Source organism: Mercenaria mercenaria, chromosome 13 (assembly GCF_021730395.1).
Source record: "Mercenaria mercenaria strain notata chromosome 13, MADL_Memer_1, whole genome shotgun sequence".
Classification (NCBI taxonomy): Eukaryota; Metazoa; Mollusca; class Bivalvia; order Venerida; family Veneridae; genus Mercenaria; species Mercenaria mercenaria.
In genome coordinates, this window is record NC_069373.1 from 77,167,378 (window position 1) to 77,187,383 (window position 20,006).

Genomic DNA, 20,006 nt, shown 5'->3' on the forward strand with positions numbered 1-20,006 from the left:
TTTGTTTCAAAAGTAGAATCTATAACCATCTCTAAGCATATATAGTGAAAATCGCTAAACTTTTCAATTTCTTATAGAATCTACTTTAGATGCAAATAAATCAAATTTTCCAAAATATGACAACTTATTTGGCTATTAGCACATATGTAGGTGTTCTTGACTTTTGTAATAGGGTAACATCTTCTTGTTTCTATTTAACGTCAAAGTTTATCAGGAAACTAAAACTCTCACGGAACTTAAAAGGTGTTAATTTTCAGTATTACATATACCATTAAATTCTAATATGCTTGTTTCTGTTAAACATATTAGAAAGCAAAATCAAGCTTTACCTAAATTAATACACTCAAAATCAGTTATACCCCGTGACTCGGGCTATGCCCTTGTGAAATTATTCCGCGGACGTTTAACCTCTTTCTGTGAACGTTAAATTACGGGTTTTCTATACATTATTTCTTAATTAAAGATTCAATCTACAGTTTCGAAACGATAACGTTGATAATTATCTTATTAGACAAAAAAAAAGAGAAGAAAAATAATAGAACAAATGTTTGATTTTCACCCAGCTTTTAAAGGAATTGCAACTGTGGTATTTAGGAACGATACGAATCAACATAAATTACATTAGTTCCGACTGAAAGTTATTATATTTGGACTTTTGAAACATTTGACGACACGAGAAATAAGAATCAATTTCATCAAACAGTTTCTTGAAAAAAGTGTTCTCCTATATACAATTTAGGCGAACAGTGAAAAAGCTTAAATAAATGGCGAGTTGGCGAGGGAATGTATTAAATAAAATATACATTACATGAATTTCACAGCTGTACAAAGCAGGAGAAAATTAACAGACGTCTATTTTAAAATGAAATTCAAGCTTGGAAAGAAAAAAACAAATGATTTATATAATAGCATGCTCTCCATGAGATTACGGTAGGATTATCTCGACCTTAGTACGGCTTACATTTTTGACACGGTTTCGTGAAATTCATGCATAACAGTCACCCTTACAGCTAATTTAAACTAGTTTACACGGGTAAATTTTATTTAATGATTGAATATTAGCCTATGTAAGAATTGCTTACCATTTCCGTAGGCCTACATAACTGGTTATGATTCAAAGGAAAGTTGACAGAAAATGAGATAAATATCTCGGAAGATTAATTACTCTTGGACTATTTCTGGCTCCACGCTTGGTATCTGGTGGAAGTATTTGAAAGCTGATACTAGAGTTATATAACACAGTGACAAACAAGACAGAAAATATATCTTCACAGAGGTCAGCCTTGATATCTATACTGACAGATATATCCGATTAATTTCAAAATACAGTTTTAATACAAAGCAGTCGTAATCTGAGAATGTTGAAATAAAATCTATACGATAATATAAAGATCTTAAGGTCTCTATATAATAGTTTTAATACGGCTGGTTAGTCACTTTCGGGAGCCGCACTCGGGTGTATCGTTTATGAAAGGGAGTTAATTCGAGTTGTCTTCTTCAACATTTAAGTCGGTCAACAACTTGTTTACATTTTCAGTGATTTTACCAAAATTAAGTTACGAGACTTCATGATGGATTGATTAATAGTCAACTGATAGGTAAAAGAAGAATAGGGCACGCACAGGTTGGTCGATTTCTTTATAGTTTAACATTTAGCTGATACGTGGTAACATAACAAGGTAGTAAACTATTAAAGGAGCAGTCAAGCGTATTGTAGTAGTTAAAGGGGAAGTGAGACACTCCTGTACTAGCTTAGAACAGGCAGGACACACGCCCTAACTTCTTCCTGGACGAATATTGATAAAGGCAGGCTTTCACTGTTTCATTTCTGTTTAAGTCGGAAATTAACGAGTAAAAACCTGTACAGTAGATCCAAAATTGAAATGGATGCGAACCAGTAAAAACCTGTAGCCTCCTGACGAAATCTGGACCAAGATGGAACCTGCTTTCTTTAAAAAAAGTTCATTCACAGATGCCTGAAATCCTATCCATGGTATCCAGAGGGGACCATCCTTTTTATTTAGCCGGACAGAATTTAGGTCCCCGTGTTCTCTTGAGTAGGGCCCTATCATTTGGCGAATATGGAAATCATCTTAAACATACAGGATATTTTCTGACATTGTATTAGCCTAAATTTGTCAAACTCTATTAGCCCAGCGTCATGGCAGGGTTTCTTTAGACCTACTAGCCCAGCGTGCAAAGCTGTATTGGCCACAGACCAATTTTAGTCAGGGGTTGATGTAACCACGTTAATTGCATTCGTGTATATTTGCTATATAGATGATAGTTATTGTATTTACATGCTTTATGCAATTTTAAAACTTTTAAATTGAATTCAGTTATAGCTTATAAACTAGAGTGCTATGGTCATTTTACCCTTATACAGTCAAAGAGATTCATTTAAACCAAACAATTTAAAGACTGTGTTTGTATAAACATTGTAGATAATCACGTGAGTGTATAAAGACATTTCAGTGTTAATCTCACACTTGTTCAAATTTCTTTCTTTCCAAGAACTGTTTTAATGGAAGAAATTGAGTTGAATATTGTTGTGCACGCTGAGAAAATACCTAACTTCAAGACAGGACTAAAACAGTGACTTATTAGCTATCGTTATCATGTGCATTATATACTAGTTTACATATCTCTCTCCCATATTCAGATACTACACTTTAATCTTATAGGCACCGTGGTTAGACTTAGGCTCTGTGATTCGCCCCGTACCATTGCGAGCCCAGGGCCAATGCGACTTTTATAGATTCTCACGACGAGTTCTGGGACGACAGTTGCCGACAATGTTTAGTTTATTCCTTTGATTCCTTGTAACAACATGGATGAAAAAAAACACCACATATTTTGTGGCAAACTATAGTATTTACGCAACTTTCAGAATAATTTCCGAACGTCATTCAGTATGACACATGACTTGAATACCAAACTTTCAATTATTTATATATAAACATGATAAAAGACAGTCATTTACTCAATTGAGTTAGGTATCTAAAAATGAAATTCTCGGCATATATGTTCGCAGTACCTGGTCAATAAATTGCAGTGATTTTAGCTATAAAAGAAACTCATTACTTAAAATATTCATAAGCCTTCAGCCATTCAACGTGCTTGGCCTAAACCTAATTACCTTGAAACAACGGTACATCAGTATACAGAGCGCAATTCGATCTATTCAGCAAAACAAGCCAGAGGAAAAATACTACATTATCGTAATATTCAAATTCTAAATGCCTAACTGATTACTGTAATATCGTTCATTCGTTATATTTAATTTATCAACTTCATTGGTCGTTGGTAGTTTTCAGGGTTTTGGTGCATGAGGACTTGTAAATAATAAATATTTCAATATACTTTAATGGTCCATGAGAGACCTTAGGCAGCTGAATTTTATAATCGTTTGACATTTTCGAAAGCAAATTGATATCATTATGGGAAAGAAATTGATCAGCTAAAATGCAGAAAGACAAAACATAATGTCGTCATATTAAATTATGTTTTGTTTATCATCGTAGTATATATTGCGAGATGTGACACAAAAACCTGTTGCATTTTGATCGAACAATTGTTAAGAACATTTAACATGACATGCATTGCATTGTAAAAATACCTATGTATAATATCTTTTGTTTACCTGGACTTATCGGATTGTAATTGTTTTGTAGGTTTAACAAGCAGGAGCTGGAATATAATACTTTCTGCTAGTATACTGTGAGGCTATAGTATGTTGTGAGGAATAGTCATTGAGCAGACGACATTCAAAAATGACAGTCAAGGAAGGTGAGCATGAATATACACGTATTGTTTTTTCGCAGTTTACTTTTTATTAGCTCGACTATTCATAGAATAGTGAGCTATTGCACTCGCCCATGCGTCGGCGTCGGCGTCGGCGTCTGCGTCCGCGTCCGCGTCCCGATTTTGGTTAAGGTTTTGTATGTAAGCTGGTATCTCAGTAACCACTTGTGGGAATGGATTGAAACTTCACACACTTATTGACTGTGACAAACTGACTTACATTGCACAGGTTCCATAACTCTATTTTGCTTTTTTACAAAATTATGCCCCTTTTTCGACTTAGAAATTTTTGGTTAAGGTTTTGTATGTAAGCTGGTAACTCAGTAACCACTTGTGGGAATGGATTGAAACTTCACACACTTATTCACTGTGATGAACTGATTTACATTGCACAGGTTCCATAACTCTATTTTGCTTTTTTACAAAATTATGCCCCTTTTTCGACTTAGAAATTTTTGGTTAAGGTTTTGTATGTAAGCTGGTATCTCAGTAGTTACTAATGGGAATGGATTGAAACTTCACATACTTGTTCACTATCATGATTTGACATGCACTAAGCAAGTCCCATAACTCTACTCTCTTTTTTTCAAAATTATGCCCCTTTTTCGACTTAGCAGTTTTTGGTTAAATTTTTGTATGTAATCTGATATCTCAGTATCCACTAATTGGAATGGATTGAAACTTCACACACTTGTTCACTGTCATGATCTAACATGCACTGTGAAGGTCCCATAACTCTACTTGGCATTTTTACAAAATTATGCCCCTTTGACTTAGCACTTTTTTGTTAAGTTTTTGTATGTAAGCTGGTATCTCAGTATCCACAAATTGGAAAGGATTGAAACTTCACACACTTGTTCACTGTCATGATATGACATGCAGTACAGAGGTTCAATACCTCTACTTTGCATTTTACAAAATTATGCCCCTTTTTCAACTTGTATTCATTCAATTGACAAGGCTGTTGAATAGTCGAGCGTTGCTGTCCTCCGACAGCTCTTGTTTGTATATATGTACGTTTTAAAGTTCCATAAAGTTTTTTTTTATGTTAAAGCTATGCAGATACTAGTAGATGTTATGCATAATGACTTTGTTAGAAAATCCCTACTTTCAATATTACACATGAACGTATACAGATAGATGGAGGTAAAGTAGTACCTAGGATAACTCTGGACATATATACTGCTGTAGATACAAGGCAAAGATGTCAATAAAATTGTTTGCAAATGCAGTGAACAAAAGCCAAAAGGAGAAATGAACTTGTAAAAAAATCTTACTATATTCTAAGTACGTTTCAGCTTTTTTAAAATATATTTCTTTCTTATTAGAAATCAGCAAGTTCACTCACGAGATTGAGGAGGTGTTCCATGAAGTTGAGGAAGTTTTTAATGATGTCAAAGAACACATGATTCTGTCCGTACGGGACTACAGCGTCCAAATAGCGTTTGTTCTTATGGGTATTACGTCAGCAATTCTGTTGATTGGTACTTTATACGTCTGGTGTTTCCATCATCCAAAACACCCTCACCCGGAAGATTCGGATCATAATGAAACACCCTCATCGGATAAATCGGAACTTCCAAATCATCAACATTCGGAAAACTTGGATTCTACGAAAATTCAAAGAACTGCCGGAGAAAAAATAGCAGACGATAATCATGAGGAAGTTTTAGATAACGTTGAAAAGACAGGAGAAGGAGGCGTTGAGAAGTCTGAACAAAACGGCCAAGTAAGAAAAAGAGCTACAAGTTCCAGTGTGAATAATAATAATAGTCCTGTAAAATCCAAAATTCCAGTTAGACAAAAAAGCAGAACTTCCTCTGATTAAGATGCCCTGTCATGGTCAATGTGGATAAAACGTTTAATATTGCCTCGTCCTGACTAAGATGCTTGGTTATCATGGAAACGCATTTTAAGGTTGACTCGGCCTCATTAAGGTGATAAGCATTTTAAGGTTGTTGCTTACGGTACTTTTGTTGGAGAAAATTTCATGAAATAATGACGGGTATCCATTGACTTATGCAAAGCTTTTATAAATGAAGTATGTTAAGCATTTTGCAAGTTAAATTGTCAGTTCAGATGTTAAACTTTTACCAGTTTTTAGCTTGACTTTTCGAAGAAAAAGTAGAGCTATTGCGCTCGTCCCGACGTCGGCGTCGGCGTCACCGTTGGTTAAAGTTTTTGATAAAGTCAAATATCTCTGTTACTATCAAAGATATGGACTTGAAACTTAAAATAGTTATTTACTATCAAAGTCTACACCAGGAGAAACAATCCCCATAACTCTGGTTTGAATTTTGACAGAATTACGCCCCTTTTTAACTAAGAATTTTTGGTTAAAGTCTTTGATTAAGTCAATATCTCTGTTACTATCAAAGCTATTGACTTGAAGCTTAAAATAGTTATTTACTACCAAAGTCTACACCAGGAGAAACAATCCCCATAACTCTGATTTGAATTTTGACAGAGTTATGCCCCTTTTTAACATAGAATTTTCGGTTAAAGTTTTTGATAAAGTCAAATATTTCTGTTACTAAAAAAGCTATTGACTTGAAACTTAAAATAGTTATCTATAATCAAAGTCTTCACCAAGAGAAACAATCCCCATAACTTTGATTGAATTTTGATGGAGTTATGCCCCTTTTTAACTTAGAATTTTTGGTCAAAGTTTTTTATTAAAAGTCAAATATCTCTGTTACTATCAAAGCTATTGACTTGAAACTTAAAATAGTTATTTATTATCAAAGTCAACATCCGGAGAAACAATCCCCATAACTCTGATTTGAATTTTGATGGATTTTTTGCCCCTTTTTGACTTAGAATTTTTTTGTTTAAGTTTCTGATAAAGTCAAATATCTCTGTTACTATCAAAGCTATTGACTTGAAACTTAAAATAGTTATTAACTATCAAAGTGTTCACTTGGAGAAACAAACCCCATAACTTTGATTTGAATGTTGTCAGAGTTATGCCCCTTTTTAACTTAGAATGTTTGTTTAAAGTTTAATAAAGTTTTTACTGGCAAAGCTCTAATTTTGAGTCAAGCACTGAGAAAAGTCGAGCGCGCTGTCTTACGGACAGCTCTTGTTAATTGTTAATTTGGTTCATTATGAACTACACTTATTACCAAACTGTTATTTTTAAAGTTAACTGGTTTTACCTCGGACTTTCGTATACCTGACCCTAAGATAGTATCCCATATGTGTACGTTGTTTCCTGTAAGCAGTAAGCCCTTCGTCCAAAAAGAAATCGTACAACGTTCGAGTGGCGGGCACCTGTATTTGTTTTTCTTTTCAGCGCTGGAAAATAAACATTTACTTACATGTACCATTCGTTTTACAAAATGGAAAGAGCGTATATAAGGTAATGGGCTCGTAAAGACTGTCGGCATTTTCCGTTAGAATACGTATTTTCCGGTTGTTATGAGAAAGCAGTTTCTGTTATGACCGAATAGTGCCGAAGTGGCATACGAGGATACGTAAATTGTATGGAAATTTCCGCCGTGTCAGTGCCGGTCCATTACCTTAACAGTAAGAAAAAAGTAGTTATTGGCAATAAACGGTTAATTATTTTATATCCAGCTTAGGTTTTGAAATGTTTTCCATATTTTATTGCTGCATTAAATCGTTTAAATGAGTGATGTCCCATTCTATAATTTATTTCATCATGATAAAACTGCTCAAAAATTAATCTACCTTATAACTTTATTCTTCGTTTTTAAAGATGTCTATTTTATAACATTTTCTGAAAGTAACTATTTTCTTGTATATATAACAACATGTTGTTGTCCCAGATAGCGTTAAGTATTTTGTCGTTTTCTGATACACCCGTATGTTCAGTGCAGTTTGTGTCAAAATACCATTATGAATTGTACCCTGGTCACAAGAACTCTACGAGCTCCGAACGAGTAGGTTTTCAGTCGAATTTTTGCTGCCAAAACTCGTCGGCGTCCGTATGGACATCATTGACTTGTACGAGCGTCGTACGGATTTTTTTGAATTCGTAGAGGACTCGAGAAGTCGGTGAACATCTACGACCTCGTAGGGATTTTCGAAGTCGGGAGCAGCTCGCAAGAGCCCCGTACGGGAACCGCACGGGCCCCGGAAGAGCACGTACGGGCATCGCACGATGTCCGTGCGGATTTGGAAAACTGCGAGTCTTGCCGATGCTCGCACGACTATCGCAGGGGACTCGCACTCGTTACGATCGCCATACGGGCTCCGTACGACTTCCTTGGTGATTCAAGCTCCTTGCGAGCTCAGCACGACTTGTCTGCGATGTCCGTACAGATATCCTACGATTGCATCCACTAAAGATCGTACGGGGCCCGTAGGTACTGTGACCAGACGCTACGATTGTACAGAGACCGTAAGGATTCTAAAATTGGTGGACTCGTACGATTTTTAGCTCGACTATTCGAAGAATAAGTAGAGCTATCCTACTCACCATGGCGTCGGCGTCGGCGTCGGCGTCACACTTTGGTTAAGATTTTCGTACCAGTCCACATTTTGACAAAGTCTTTTGAGATAAAGCTTTGAAACTTTCAACACTTGTTTACCATCATCATGGCCAGTTATAGGCAAGAGCACATAACTCCATCAAGGATTTTGGCTGAATTATGGCCCCTTTTGACTTAGAAATCATGGTTAAGTTTTTCGTACCAGTTTATATTTTGACAAAGTCTTTAAAGATAAAGCTTTGAAACTTTCAACACTTGTTTACCATCACCATGTCCAGTTATAGGCAAGAGCACATAACTCCATCAAGGATTTTGGCAGAATTATGGCCCTTTTTGACTTAGAAATCTGGGTTAATATTTCGTACCAGTTCATATTTTGACAAAGTCTTTTGAGATAAAGCTTTGAAACTTTCAACACCTGTTTACCATCACCATGTCCAGTTATAGGCAAGAGTACATAACTCCATCAAGGATTTTGGCTGAATTATGGCCTCTTTTGACTTAGAAATCTTGGTTAAGTTTTTCGTACCAGTTCATATTTTTTGTAAAGTGTTTGACATATGGCTTTGAAACTTTTATCACTTGTTTAGTATAATAGTCTCTATCTGTAGGAAAGAGAACATAACTCTGTCATCTATTTTGGCTGAATTACGGTCCTTTTTGGACTTTGAAATTGGTTCTGTTTTCATACAAGTCCATGTTTTGTCAAAACTAATGGCTTTTAAACTTCGAACACTTGTTTATCATTATGATTTCCATCTGTAGGCAAGAGTACATAACTATTTTGACTGAATTATGGCCCTTTTTGGACTTTGAAATTGGCTCATATATTGCGATTTAGTGCAAGACTTATCGAAATCAAAGTAATACAGGAACATTGTTAGTCTAATCTATTTATTTCTTTTGTCTGAATATCCGTGGGAATATTTTGACCCCATTCTTCAATCAATTCTTCGAATAGTCGAGCGCGCTGTCATCAGACAGCTCTTGTTTAAAACCGAACGGACATCGTACGGTTTTGTGACCGAGGCATTAATGTGCCTTTACATTGTATTTTCAATTCTCATGCATAATAGAACTGTGTACGGGTACATCTTCAGGAAACACACACTATTTATGATATCAGAAAATCCATTCTTAAACCATTCCTTATCTGTTTTACATGTCCTATACAGCATAGATCTGAATGTTACAGCTGACTCGAAAGATTTATTAATGTTATTTTCGATTCACTACATCAAAGGGATTTGTGTATGTATAAATTGCTAAGTGCTTGTCTACTTGATTTCTTTCATGTTTGTTGACACTGCTTGTTTATATTAACACTGTCTTAGGGTAGAAAGGAACACATAAACACCTTACAAAACTTCTTGTTCTTCATATGTTTTATTATAATATTCTTAAAAGTGGGAAAATGTACATTGTCTGAACTTTTGCAAAGTTAAAAAAGAGTGAATGTTTAAGAAGCAAAGGTCTTGTGTAAAATTAAATTCTTTTGGGTATTGATTTATTGTCTTAGAACTTAAGAGGCGTTCCATATGACAATGTTAAGGCTGCCTGTTGTGTTGGATCTCAGTTTTTAGCAATTATGTCTCCTGTTATGTGTTCCAATTGTTTTTATTTTTGTCATTTTATTGTATTATTGCAACTGGGCAATACATTGAAATATATGAATAGCAATAACATATATCTTTGATTATAAATGATATTTTTGACATTAGCATGATGATGTACTCATAATTATTCACAGAAGACTACATAATGATTTAATGTAGTAGACCAGTAATGACACTCGGCAATTTCCGTGTAGTTGCATATTCACGTGAGGCAATTCGGCATTCTTCGGACTTAATTATAGGTTACATTCTACCAATTCAATTCCTTATTGATTTCATATTAATAACAAAACATTCAGACCTCATTTTCAGCACTTTAGAGCATTTCATTGATATGAAAACCATATATGGTCATTTAGTATAACATGTCTTCTTATCAAAAATAGAAAAATGTTGACATGTTATGTTGTATATAAGAAAAATAATCTGTTCTGAGAAACATCTCTAAAACCCTCTAAAAATGCCCCCATGAAAACACCCGTTAGCAATGACGCGTAGATAGACATTTTTCGCAAAGAATAAAACTTATTCCAGGAAATTCACAATGAATATGGTCTAGATCTTTTCTCAATACAATAAGCAATAAAAAATAAGCCAAAAGTTTAACTGTCACCTCCTCATGTCACTCATTATACCAGATTTCATTCATAGCATCACGGGTGGTAAACGCGCAACCCAATTCCCGCCGGGAATACGCTTAAAATGGGTTGCGCGACTTCCGGTGCTGGTGTTGCGCGTAAAAATAGACGAAATTGAGATATGTGAAGTCATGATTTTGCTTCGTATGAGACAAAAATATTTTTTCTCGAAAAAAGGAAAATGCTATTCGACACAAGTATGATGATACATCGTATATATAAAATATCTGGTTTGTAATTTATGATTCGGCTCTGTTATCACAAAAACTCTGGCGGCACGAAGTGTGAAAAAAGTATGAAATCAACAAAAATGGAAGTTTCGACCTCATATACTTAATCTGAGGACATCTGATGCTTTTTATGTTAACTCAACTGTTATATAGTAACGAATATCAAAATTATTTGCTTCAAATCCTGCTTACAGGGACATAATTGACAAAAAAATCATCGGGAATGGGGTTGCGCACCGGGAATGGAGTTGCTCGTATACATCATAAATGTATATAATGTATACGCGCAACTCCATTCCCAGGGCGCAACCCCATTCCCGATTGTTTTTTTGCCAATCTTTCCCCCTAAAGCAACATTTCGTTCAAGTGTATGTAATATTCATGACTGTTATACACGTGTTTGATCATTAGAAGCGTCACATTTCCAGAAAGAAGGCACAAGAGTTAGAAAATTTGCATTTTTATGATTCCAAACTTTTCTGACAGACCGAGCCAGCAGAGTTTTCATGATATCAGGGCTGATTCTTAAATTAATAATTTCGCATTTCAAACATATGATCTTTATTCATTTTTGTGTCGAATAGCATTTTGCTTTTTTCGAAAACACTCATAAATGTGTCATTATTTACAAAAACAAAAACCCACCTACCTCGATTTTGTATATATTGATGCGCAACACCAGCACCGGAAGTCGCGCAACCCATTTTAAGCGTATTCCCAATGGGAATAGGATTGCGCGTTTACCACCCGTGAGCATGGAATTTCATTTTGGACTACTTGACATGTAACACTGAGTAGTCACTTCCGGTTTGATGTAATCCGTCCTAAATAGCTCAACGTGCACAGGACGTTCCTTAAAAACCGAAGTATGCCGAAATCGCATACGGAGAATACATGTACGTAATTTGCCGATTGTCATTGCGGGTCCACTATCTTAACTAGAACATACAACTATGGTTGTAGTTTTATGGCATATCATTATATTATTCACACAGAACTACACGTGTGCTATGATTTAAAAGTATATTTCGTGTGGTCATTTTATAAATTAGTAAGGTATGATTTGATGGATGTAAATAAGGCATATCTACAGTCCGCCAATTGCAATGCCAATATTATTTTTTACTTTCTAGTTCGGATAGGTATAGTACCTGCATTCCTACGATAACTACAGTTTCGTTTTTCCCCAAAGATTTGATTTGGGTTTGTTTCTTTTATTAACCTGTCATCGTATATACCCATAGCTAATTTTCAAGAACCAGTGTTGGTTTTGGCAGGATAATCTTTAAAAATTCTCATGTACATTTTTATTTTTACTTTTTCATCTCTGTTACTGATATTTTCAAAGTTATATATTTCTGCCATGTCATTTTTGATGGATTTTAGTACATCTTTTAATCGCTTTGCTTACAATTCAGCACAAAAACCTGAAATTCTATCCATAAACCACCACAAGTCTATGTAGCCTATTAAAATACCCTCTTTTAAATATTAAAAAAAAACGTTCCTTTATAGAGGGTGTCTTTTTTATATATCGACTTGTGGAATTTCAGGTTTCTGTTGATTCAGTTACCTTTCTGATACTATTCAGTTTAGATAAAGTAAGCATCCCTCTCCCCCATCCTCCATTTTTAGTTCAGATTGTCTTCCCGTACATCTTGATTTGTTGGAATGATGTATAGACAGATTTATTGTCTAAGCTCATATTTTGTGCTAAAAGATCCTTGCCGGGGGTCTTAACACTTGGTTTTGCAGTAACTCTGTGATTCCAGCAGGTATGCAAATTTTGATTCCATACCTCATGTTTTTATTTCGATATAAATGAGATGTGGAACCAAAATTTGTAGTCCTGTTTGGCGCCATATAACCTATACTGTGTTGGTGCGCCGTAAAACCCAAATAAATAAATAAATACTAGCCGGGGTGGGATAGGGTTGATGGCACAAGTTGAGAGTAAAGACGTCATCGGCGTGACGCATAGCGCTGAGTGGGAGTAGATACGGGAGGGAATACCCACGTCCTATAATGAGGTCTCACACAGGACATTCTTGAAAAATAGGTATGGAATTGTGTCCGCTGGTGCATTTTGGGTCTAAACATTAATGAGTATTTATCTATTTATCTTCCGTTAATGTCAAACCCCTCACGGGGACGTAGACATTTTTTTTAGTTCAGATTGTCTTCTCGTATATCTTGACTTGTTGAAATGATGTATAGTCAGAGTATACGTCCCTTTTCAGCCGCTTGGGCGATTCCCCCTTCCCCCTCCCACCCCACCACCACCCTCCTCAACAACCACTGGTGGTGCATGAGATCTGTCGTTAAATATGTAAATGTTGTTAACAAACGTTTGGTAAAATGTCACTACATTAATCAATATTTTTCCTTATATATTCAGTTGTTCATTAAAGCCACACGCTCACAATGACAAAATATCGATCTATACAAATTTTATTACATCTACTTGTCTTCTGAATGTTTTGTATGCTCACGTGTGTTAAAAATATTCGTTATTACTTGACACTGAAACCCAACAAATATTTTTTTTTTACGCAAAATGGCTTCCTTTCAGCTGATATTTTTCATCTTTTTAGCTCGACTATTCGAAGAATAGGGGAGCTATCCTACTCGCCCCGGCGTCGGCGTGAGCGTGAGCGTTATCGTGAGCGTCACAAAAATGTTAAAGTTTGCGTACTACCCCAAATATTTTCAAAGTCCATTGAGATATTGCTTTGATATTTTGCATACTTGTTTACCATCATGACCCTAGTCTGTAAACAGGAGCAGACAACTCTATCAAACATTTTGACTGAATTATGACCCATTTTCGACTTAGAATAAATGTTAAAGTTTGCGTACGACCCCAAATATTTTCAAAGTCCATTGAGATATTGCTTTGGTATTTTGCGTACTTGTTTACCATCATGACCCCAGTCTGTAAAAAGGAGGAGGTAACTCTATCAAGCATTTTGACTGAATTATGGCCCCTTTTCGATTTAGAATAAATGTTAAAGTTTGCGTACCACCCAAAATATTTTCAAAGTCCATTGAGATATTGCTTTCATATTTTGCATATTTGTTTACCATCTTGACCCTAGTCTGTAAAGAGGAGCAGACAACTCTATAAAACATTTTGACTGAATTATGACCCATTTTCGACTTAGAATAAATGTTAAAGTTTGCGTACCACCCCAAATATTTTCAAAGTCCATTGAGATATTGCTTTGGTATTTTGCGTACTTGTTTACCATCATGACCCCAGTCTGTAAAATGGAGGAGGCAACTCTATCAAACACTTTGACTGAATTTTGGCCCCTTTTTGACTTAGAATAAATGTTAAAGTTTGCGTACCACCCCAAATATTTTCGAAGTCCATTGAGATATTGCTTTCATATTTTGCATACTTGTTTACCATCATGACCCCAGTCTGTAAACAGGAGCAGACAACTCTATCAAGCATTTTGACTGAATTATGACCCCTTTTCGACTTAGAATAAATGTTAAAGTTTGCGTACCACCCCAAATATTTTCAAAGTCCATTGAGGTATTGCTTTGATATTTTGCATACTTGTTTACCATCATGACCCCAGTCTGTAAAAAGGAGGAGGCAACTCTATCAAGCATTTTGACTGAATTATGGCCCCTTTTTGACTTAGAATATGCTTATTGTAATGTTAAAGTTTTACTCATAGCTTATATTATACTATCAAGCACTGAGAATAGTCGAGCGCGCTGTCAACTGATAGCTCTTGTTTCATTTGTACACATAACTTTGCGAGCGAGCCGGCACTGTTTATACCAATATACTTGTCATTTCACCCAGGGGAGTGATGCTATAATGTGTTATTACATAATGTTTATCCGTATGTTATCTTATTATTAGAGTACTAGTATGTAACCATATCAAACAGAACTTAGTCCAGCCTTGCATTCCATATCTGTTATGTTTAGCCTGAATGTTTAAACACATTTTCCATATATTTGTTAATAAAATAGTTGAAAATAATAGAATTTCTAGTAAATTTGTCCTCCAAATAAAGGTTTTGTCACCATAGTGTGATACTGTATCTGCTTCCCTTTTTAGCCCACCTGAGCAGGTGAGTTTTTGTGATCGCTCGATGTCCGGCGTCCGTCGTCTGTCTGTCGTCTGTCTGTCTGTCGTCTGTCAATATTTAGCTTGTGTATGTGATAGAGGCTCTATTTTTCAACTGATGTTCATGAAATTTTGTCAGAATGATAACCTTGATAAAATCTAGGCCAGGTTCGAAATTGGGTCGTCTGGGATCAAAAACTAGGTCACTAGGTCAAATCAAAGAAAAACCTTGTGTATGCGATAGAGACTGTATTTTTCAATTGATTTTCATGAATTTTGGTCAGAATGATAACCTTCATAAAATCTAGGCCAAGTTCGAAAATGGGTTATCTGGGATCAAAAACTAGGTCACTAGGTCAAATCAAAGAAAAACCTTGTGTATGCGATAGAGGCTGTATTTTTCAACTGATCTTCATAAAATTTTGTCAGAATGATGAACTTGATGAAATGTAGGCCAAGTTTGAAAATTGGTTATCTGGGGTCAAAAACTAATTCACTAGGTCAAATCAAAGAAAAACCTTGTGTATGCGATAGAGGCTGTATTTTTCAATTGATCTTCATGAAAATTGGTCAGAATGATGACCTTGATGAAATCTTGGCTAAGTTCGAAAATGGGTCATTTGGGGTCAAAAACTAGGTCACTAGGTCAAATCAAAGAAAAACCTTGTGTATGCGATGGAGGCTGTATTTTTCAATTGATCTTCATGAATTTTGGTCAGAATGATTGCATTGATGAAATTTAGGTCAGGTTCCAATATGGGTCATCTGGGGTCAAATATTAGGTCACTAGGTCAAATCAATGAAAAAGCTTGCGTATGCAATAGGTGCTGCATTTTACACTGGATCTTCATGAAATTTGATCAAAATGTTTGTCTGGATGAAATCTAGGTCAAATTTGAATATGGGTCATCTAGGGTCAAAAACAAAGTCACTCGTTAAATTAAAGAAAAACCTTGCGTTCGTAATAGGGGCTACATTTTACACTGGATATTCATAAAATTTAGTCAGAATGATTGCCTTGATGAAATCTAGGTAAAGTTAGAATATGGGTAATCTGTGGACAAAAACTAGGTCACTAGGGCAAATCAAAGAAAACCCTTGTATATGCGATACACACTGTATTTTTCAATTGATCTTCATGAAATTTGGTCAGAATGATAGCCTTGATGAAGTTAAGGTCAGATTTGAATATGGGTCATCTTGGGACAAAAACTAGGTCGCTAGGGCAATTCAAAGAAAAAAAGTTTTGTATATGATAAAGGCTGCAATTTTCAATTGAGGTTCATGAAATTTGGTCAGAATGATTGCCTTGATCAAATCTAGGTCAAGTTCGAATGTAAGTCATCTTGGCTGAAAAACTAGGCCACTAGGTTAAACTGAAGAAAATACTTGTTTACACTTAAGAGACCACATTTTTGGTCCATTCTTAATGAAAATTGGTCAGAATATTTGTTTTCATGAAATAACTAGGTCAAACATGTTTTCACTGTTATGGTGTGTTTCTCAGGTGAACGACCTAGGGCCATCTTGGCCCTCTTGTTATACATTTGCATATTCATGTATACGAACTTTTTATCGTTATGCGCTTTGAAAATTTGGCGGCCAAATTGAGCGCCATCTTAAATATCTCAGATTGCGCCATGATGTGAGACTATCCACCTCGGTTTTCTTGTTTCTCGGATAGCCATGAATTCATGATATTCTACAATAGTTTTTGGGGGACCTGTCATGCAAAGAGAACCGCCACCCCAAGTTACACCCAAGAATCAGAGTTTCGGACCGTGACATGACGATTTCTGTGAATGAAAAAAAAACGAAAGATTTTAGGTGTTGCCTTCAATACTTTCAATGCAAGACCGTTGCATATAATGTGGAAGTTGCAAACATCTTAATACAAGACTGTAAAACCAATTATGTTTACTCAGCAGATTCTGACAGATATTCCTTCACATACGAGTTACATACTATTATACCTAAAATCTGACGAGTATACATAGAACATCAAATACCTCTGTGAAAACTTGGACCCGTGCCTGCTCTGGAAAGAGAACAGAACTTAAACCGTACAAGGACTTGCATATATAATAACCCGGGATAATCGGTCAATCTCTTGTGTTGACAGGGACCATTTTGAAACTGCTTACGGTTTGATTGCAAATGAATACCAAAGTGTCAGGTAGGTACGTAGGGCGCTGCGCCAACAGCTTATAATTGATATAGTTTGAAGAACTATTTTATGAAATACCAGCGTATTGTAAATCCGCGCTAAGGTTAATACCTGTCAAATGTTGTCATTCCAAGAGACCTGCTTCACGTTGTACAATAAATTATATATTAGAAATATTAATTGGAAGCAGTTGTAATAGGATGAACATCATGTTTACGAAAGTTCTATAACAAAATACATACTTTCACTCATTTATTTGTGAAAATTTTAAAACTAGGTTCAAATCTCGTAAACTTTCTAAATATAGTGCAAACTACAATCTCAAACAAAAATAATAGAAAACAACACGATGTGTCATGACAAGAATGTATCAAGCGCGCGAATTTCGAACAATCGAGAACAAGCATGTTGATACAAAAATATAGAACTATTTGTGTCACTAAAAACTATAAAACTAAACTCATGTGTTTGCTATTGTTTAGTCATTCACATAAGTTACATGTTCGTTCTTCTAGTGCAATTTTATTAGGACAAAGTGTAAAGCTGAACAGTGCTCTTGTACGAGCCGTCGCTTGTAACTAAGAACCGGTCGCCATAGGGATCGAACGCAATCGCGCGAGGGTGTGTCAAGCCGTCTGTCAGCAGACGAATCCTTTGTCCGTCGCGTGTCATTTGATGTATGTCACAGGAGCCGTTCCCACACACGTAAATGCAACCGTGATTATCGGCAGCAATGCCAACGGGAAGTTTCAAGTAGGGATGACTGTGTTTGAATCTTATTTCTCCGTTCGTTGTTATTCCAATAATGGTGTTATTGCATTCGTCGGAAACGTAAACGTCGGCGTCAAATGGATTTGTCGCTACATAACTTGGTCGAGAAATGATGCTCTGGCCATTTTCGCCTATCGCGATGTTGCGTAGCTCGTCCCCAGCTAATGAAATGACCTTGACCGTTGCCAGGCCATCTCCAGGCGTGTCACATGCGACGACAAGGTCCTTCGCGTAATAAGAATACGCAATTCCATAACACTTTCCAGACGTACAGAATTGCTCCACTGGTGTTATACAGTCATTCATTCCGGACACTAACATCACTTTCTTTTCCACCGGAAGTGTAACGGCTGCCATTCCGCCTGGGACGCACGTTATATCCCATGGAGCGGAGCTAAGTTCAAATTCGCAAAGGAGGTCGCCATCTGGTGTAAAAAGTTTTAACTTCCTGTTGGCGTTATCTACCAACAAAAGCCTGTCGTCGGGAAGAAACGTGCCACCTGTAAGCTCGGCACATCTGTCATCCATCGCGGAAGTTGCATCAAATCTGGTACCTGGAGTTGCATGTTTCTTAATAAATGGCGAAACAATTGTCGGAGTTTTGTTAACTTTCAAGGAACCAATTTCATCAAGTGCCATAAGAATATGTTCTATCTCGTAGTTTTGTTCAAAATCGTAATTTATGTCGCAAAGATGTTTTTCTTCTTTTTCTAGCACTGTTTCGTACTTATGGAATTCGCGTTCCATTCTATGTGCGATGACAAATAACTCATTGTCTGTCCCATATTCAATGGCTGCCTGTAGGATTCCCCTTGAACTGTCCACAGCCTTCTGCAACAAGTGACATCTCCCGATCTGATCTTCTAGTCCATTTATTACTTGAGCATGAGAATTCTCTAAATCTTCTTTGAAAATATTTTCAAGTTCGTCCAAGACTTTGTTAATGTCCTTTCTTACATCAGCAACCTTTTTCAACACGTTTTCTTTGGTCGCTGTCAGCTTATCTGATGTACGTTTTCTGTCTAGAACTATACATTCCGTTTCTTCTTTGCATTCTTTCAGCTTATCCAGTAGCTTCAAAGCTTCGGAAGAATTTCTTATTTCTCCGGCAACTTTTCCGACCGGTATGACCGTTTCACACGCTTTATGGGAAACTCGTGCGCACTCGGAGCAGGCGACTTTGTTATGATCCACGCAGTACATATCGAGCAGATATCCCGGATGTTCATGACATTGTGTCACTTCCTCATGGCTGCTTGGACCGCGCTGATTCTTCAGTTCAGTGATTTTTATTACGGAATGAGTGTCTGTCGCCTTTAGCACATGGTGATGCTTTGCACAGAGCTGACATAGCGCCTCGGAACATTCTAGGCACCAATGCTCAGCGGCTTTCGGGTCGTTAATTTTCTCACAAGGTGTACAAACACTGTCTTCTACGGGTATCGTGTCGTACCCCATAATGCTTAGAACCAGATGGTTTATGGGAAATAACGTGGCCCATCGCGTTGGTTGAACGGTTTTCACCTTCTCGCTTTGAATTTGCACATGCGCCCTGCAAACTGGGCACGGAAATCCATCACCCGTCCAAACATAAGGTTTGTTGTCAAATATGGAGGCCGGAAGTTGGTCTAACTTAGCACAGATATTAGCAATATTGTTTATATATCCTTCCAAACAAGACTCGCAGAATGTGTGCAGGCATGGCAGATACTTCGGTTTCTTATACATGTCCTGACAAATTGGACACGTTACCATGTCTATTTTCGACGTCATTTTTGCTGACAATCTTTGACTATGGTGTTAAGAACAGTTATTTTTTCCCTAAATATCCCAGAACATCCGAAATTTTCGTAATTATTTAATGTCCGTATTCATTAACTGAACAGTAATTTCAAAGATCATTATAAATTCCCGAGGTGATTTTAACCTAATATGCTTACATTGCGTTTATGATTGATTATATATAACATAAAGTTAAAGGGCGTAAAATGCATGCAATATTGTATAAACACCGATTTGAATTAACACTATTGAAAGTTAGAATCGATTTGTAAGGAATCGAGCCAAACGAAAAGATAAGCTCTGCGAAATAAATAAAATAAAATGTACTCAAGATCTACAGGAGGATTTATTCAAGCATATTGTTATCAGATATTGTGACAAATGGAAAACTGGTGATCATTCAATGCTGACTATTTGTTCAGGCAATATTGATTTAAAGTCCTATGAA

At 36.3% G+C, this 20,006-nt stretch overlaps 1 protein-coding gene and 1 long non-coding RNA gene across 2 annotated transcripts; one reads left to right on the plus strand and one right to left on the minus strand.

Moving 5' to 3' along the window:
- Window positions 1–1,443: 1,443 nt before the first annotated feature.
- Window positions 1,444–10,963, plus strand: LOC123529729 (uncharacterized). Its single transcript, XR_008366875.1, has 3 exons — window positions 1,444–1,624; window positions 3,675–3,789; window positions 5,133–10,963. It is a non-coding gene; the product is annotated as an uncharacterized LOC123529729 (long non-coding RNA).
- Window positions 10,964–17,242: 6,279 nt separating this feature from the next.
- Window positions 17,243–20,006, minus strand: LOC123529529 (tripartite motif-containing protein 3-like). The gene has a single exon (XM_053522383.1). The coding sequence runs from the start codon at window positions 19,547–19,549 to the stop codon at window positions 17,531–17,533; it is 2,019 nt and encodes a 672-aa protein (XP_053378358.1). The 5' UTR covers window positions 19,550–20,006; the 3' UTR covers window positions 17,243–17,530.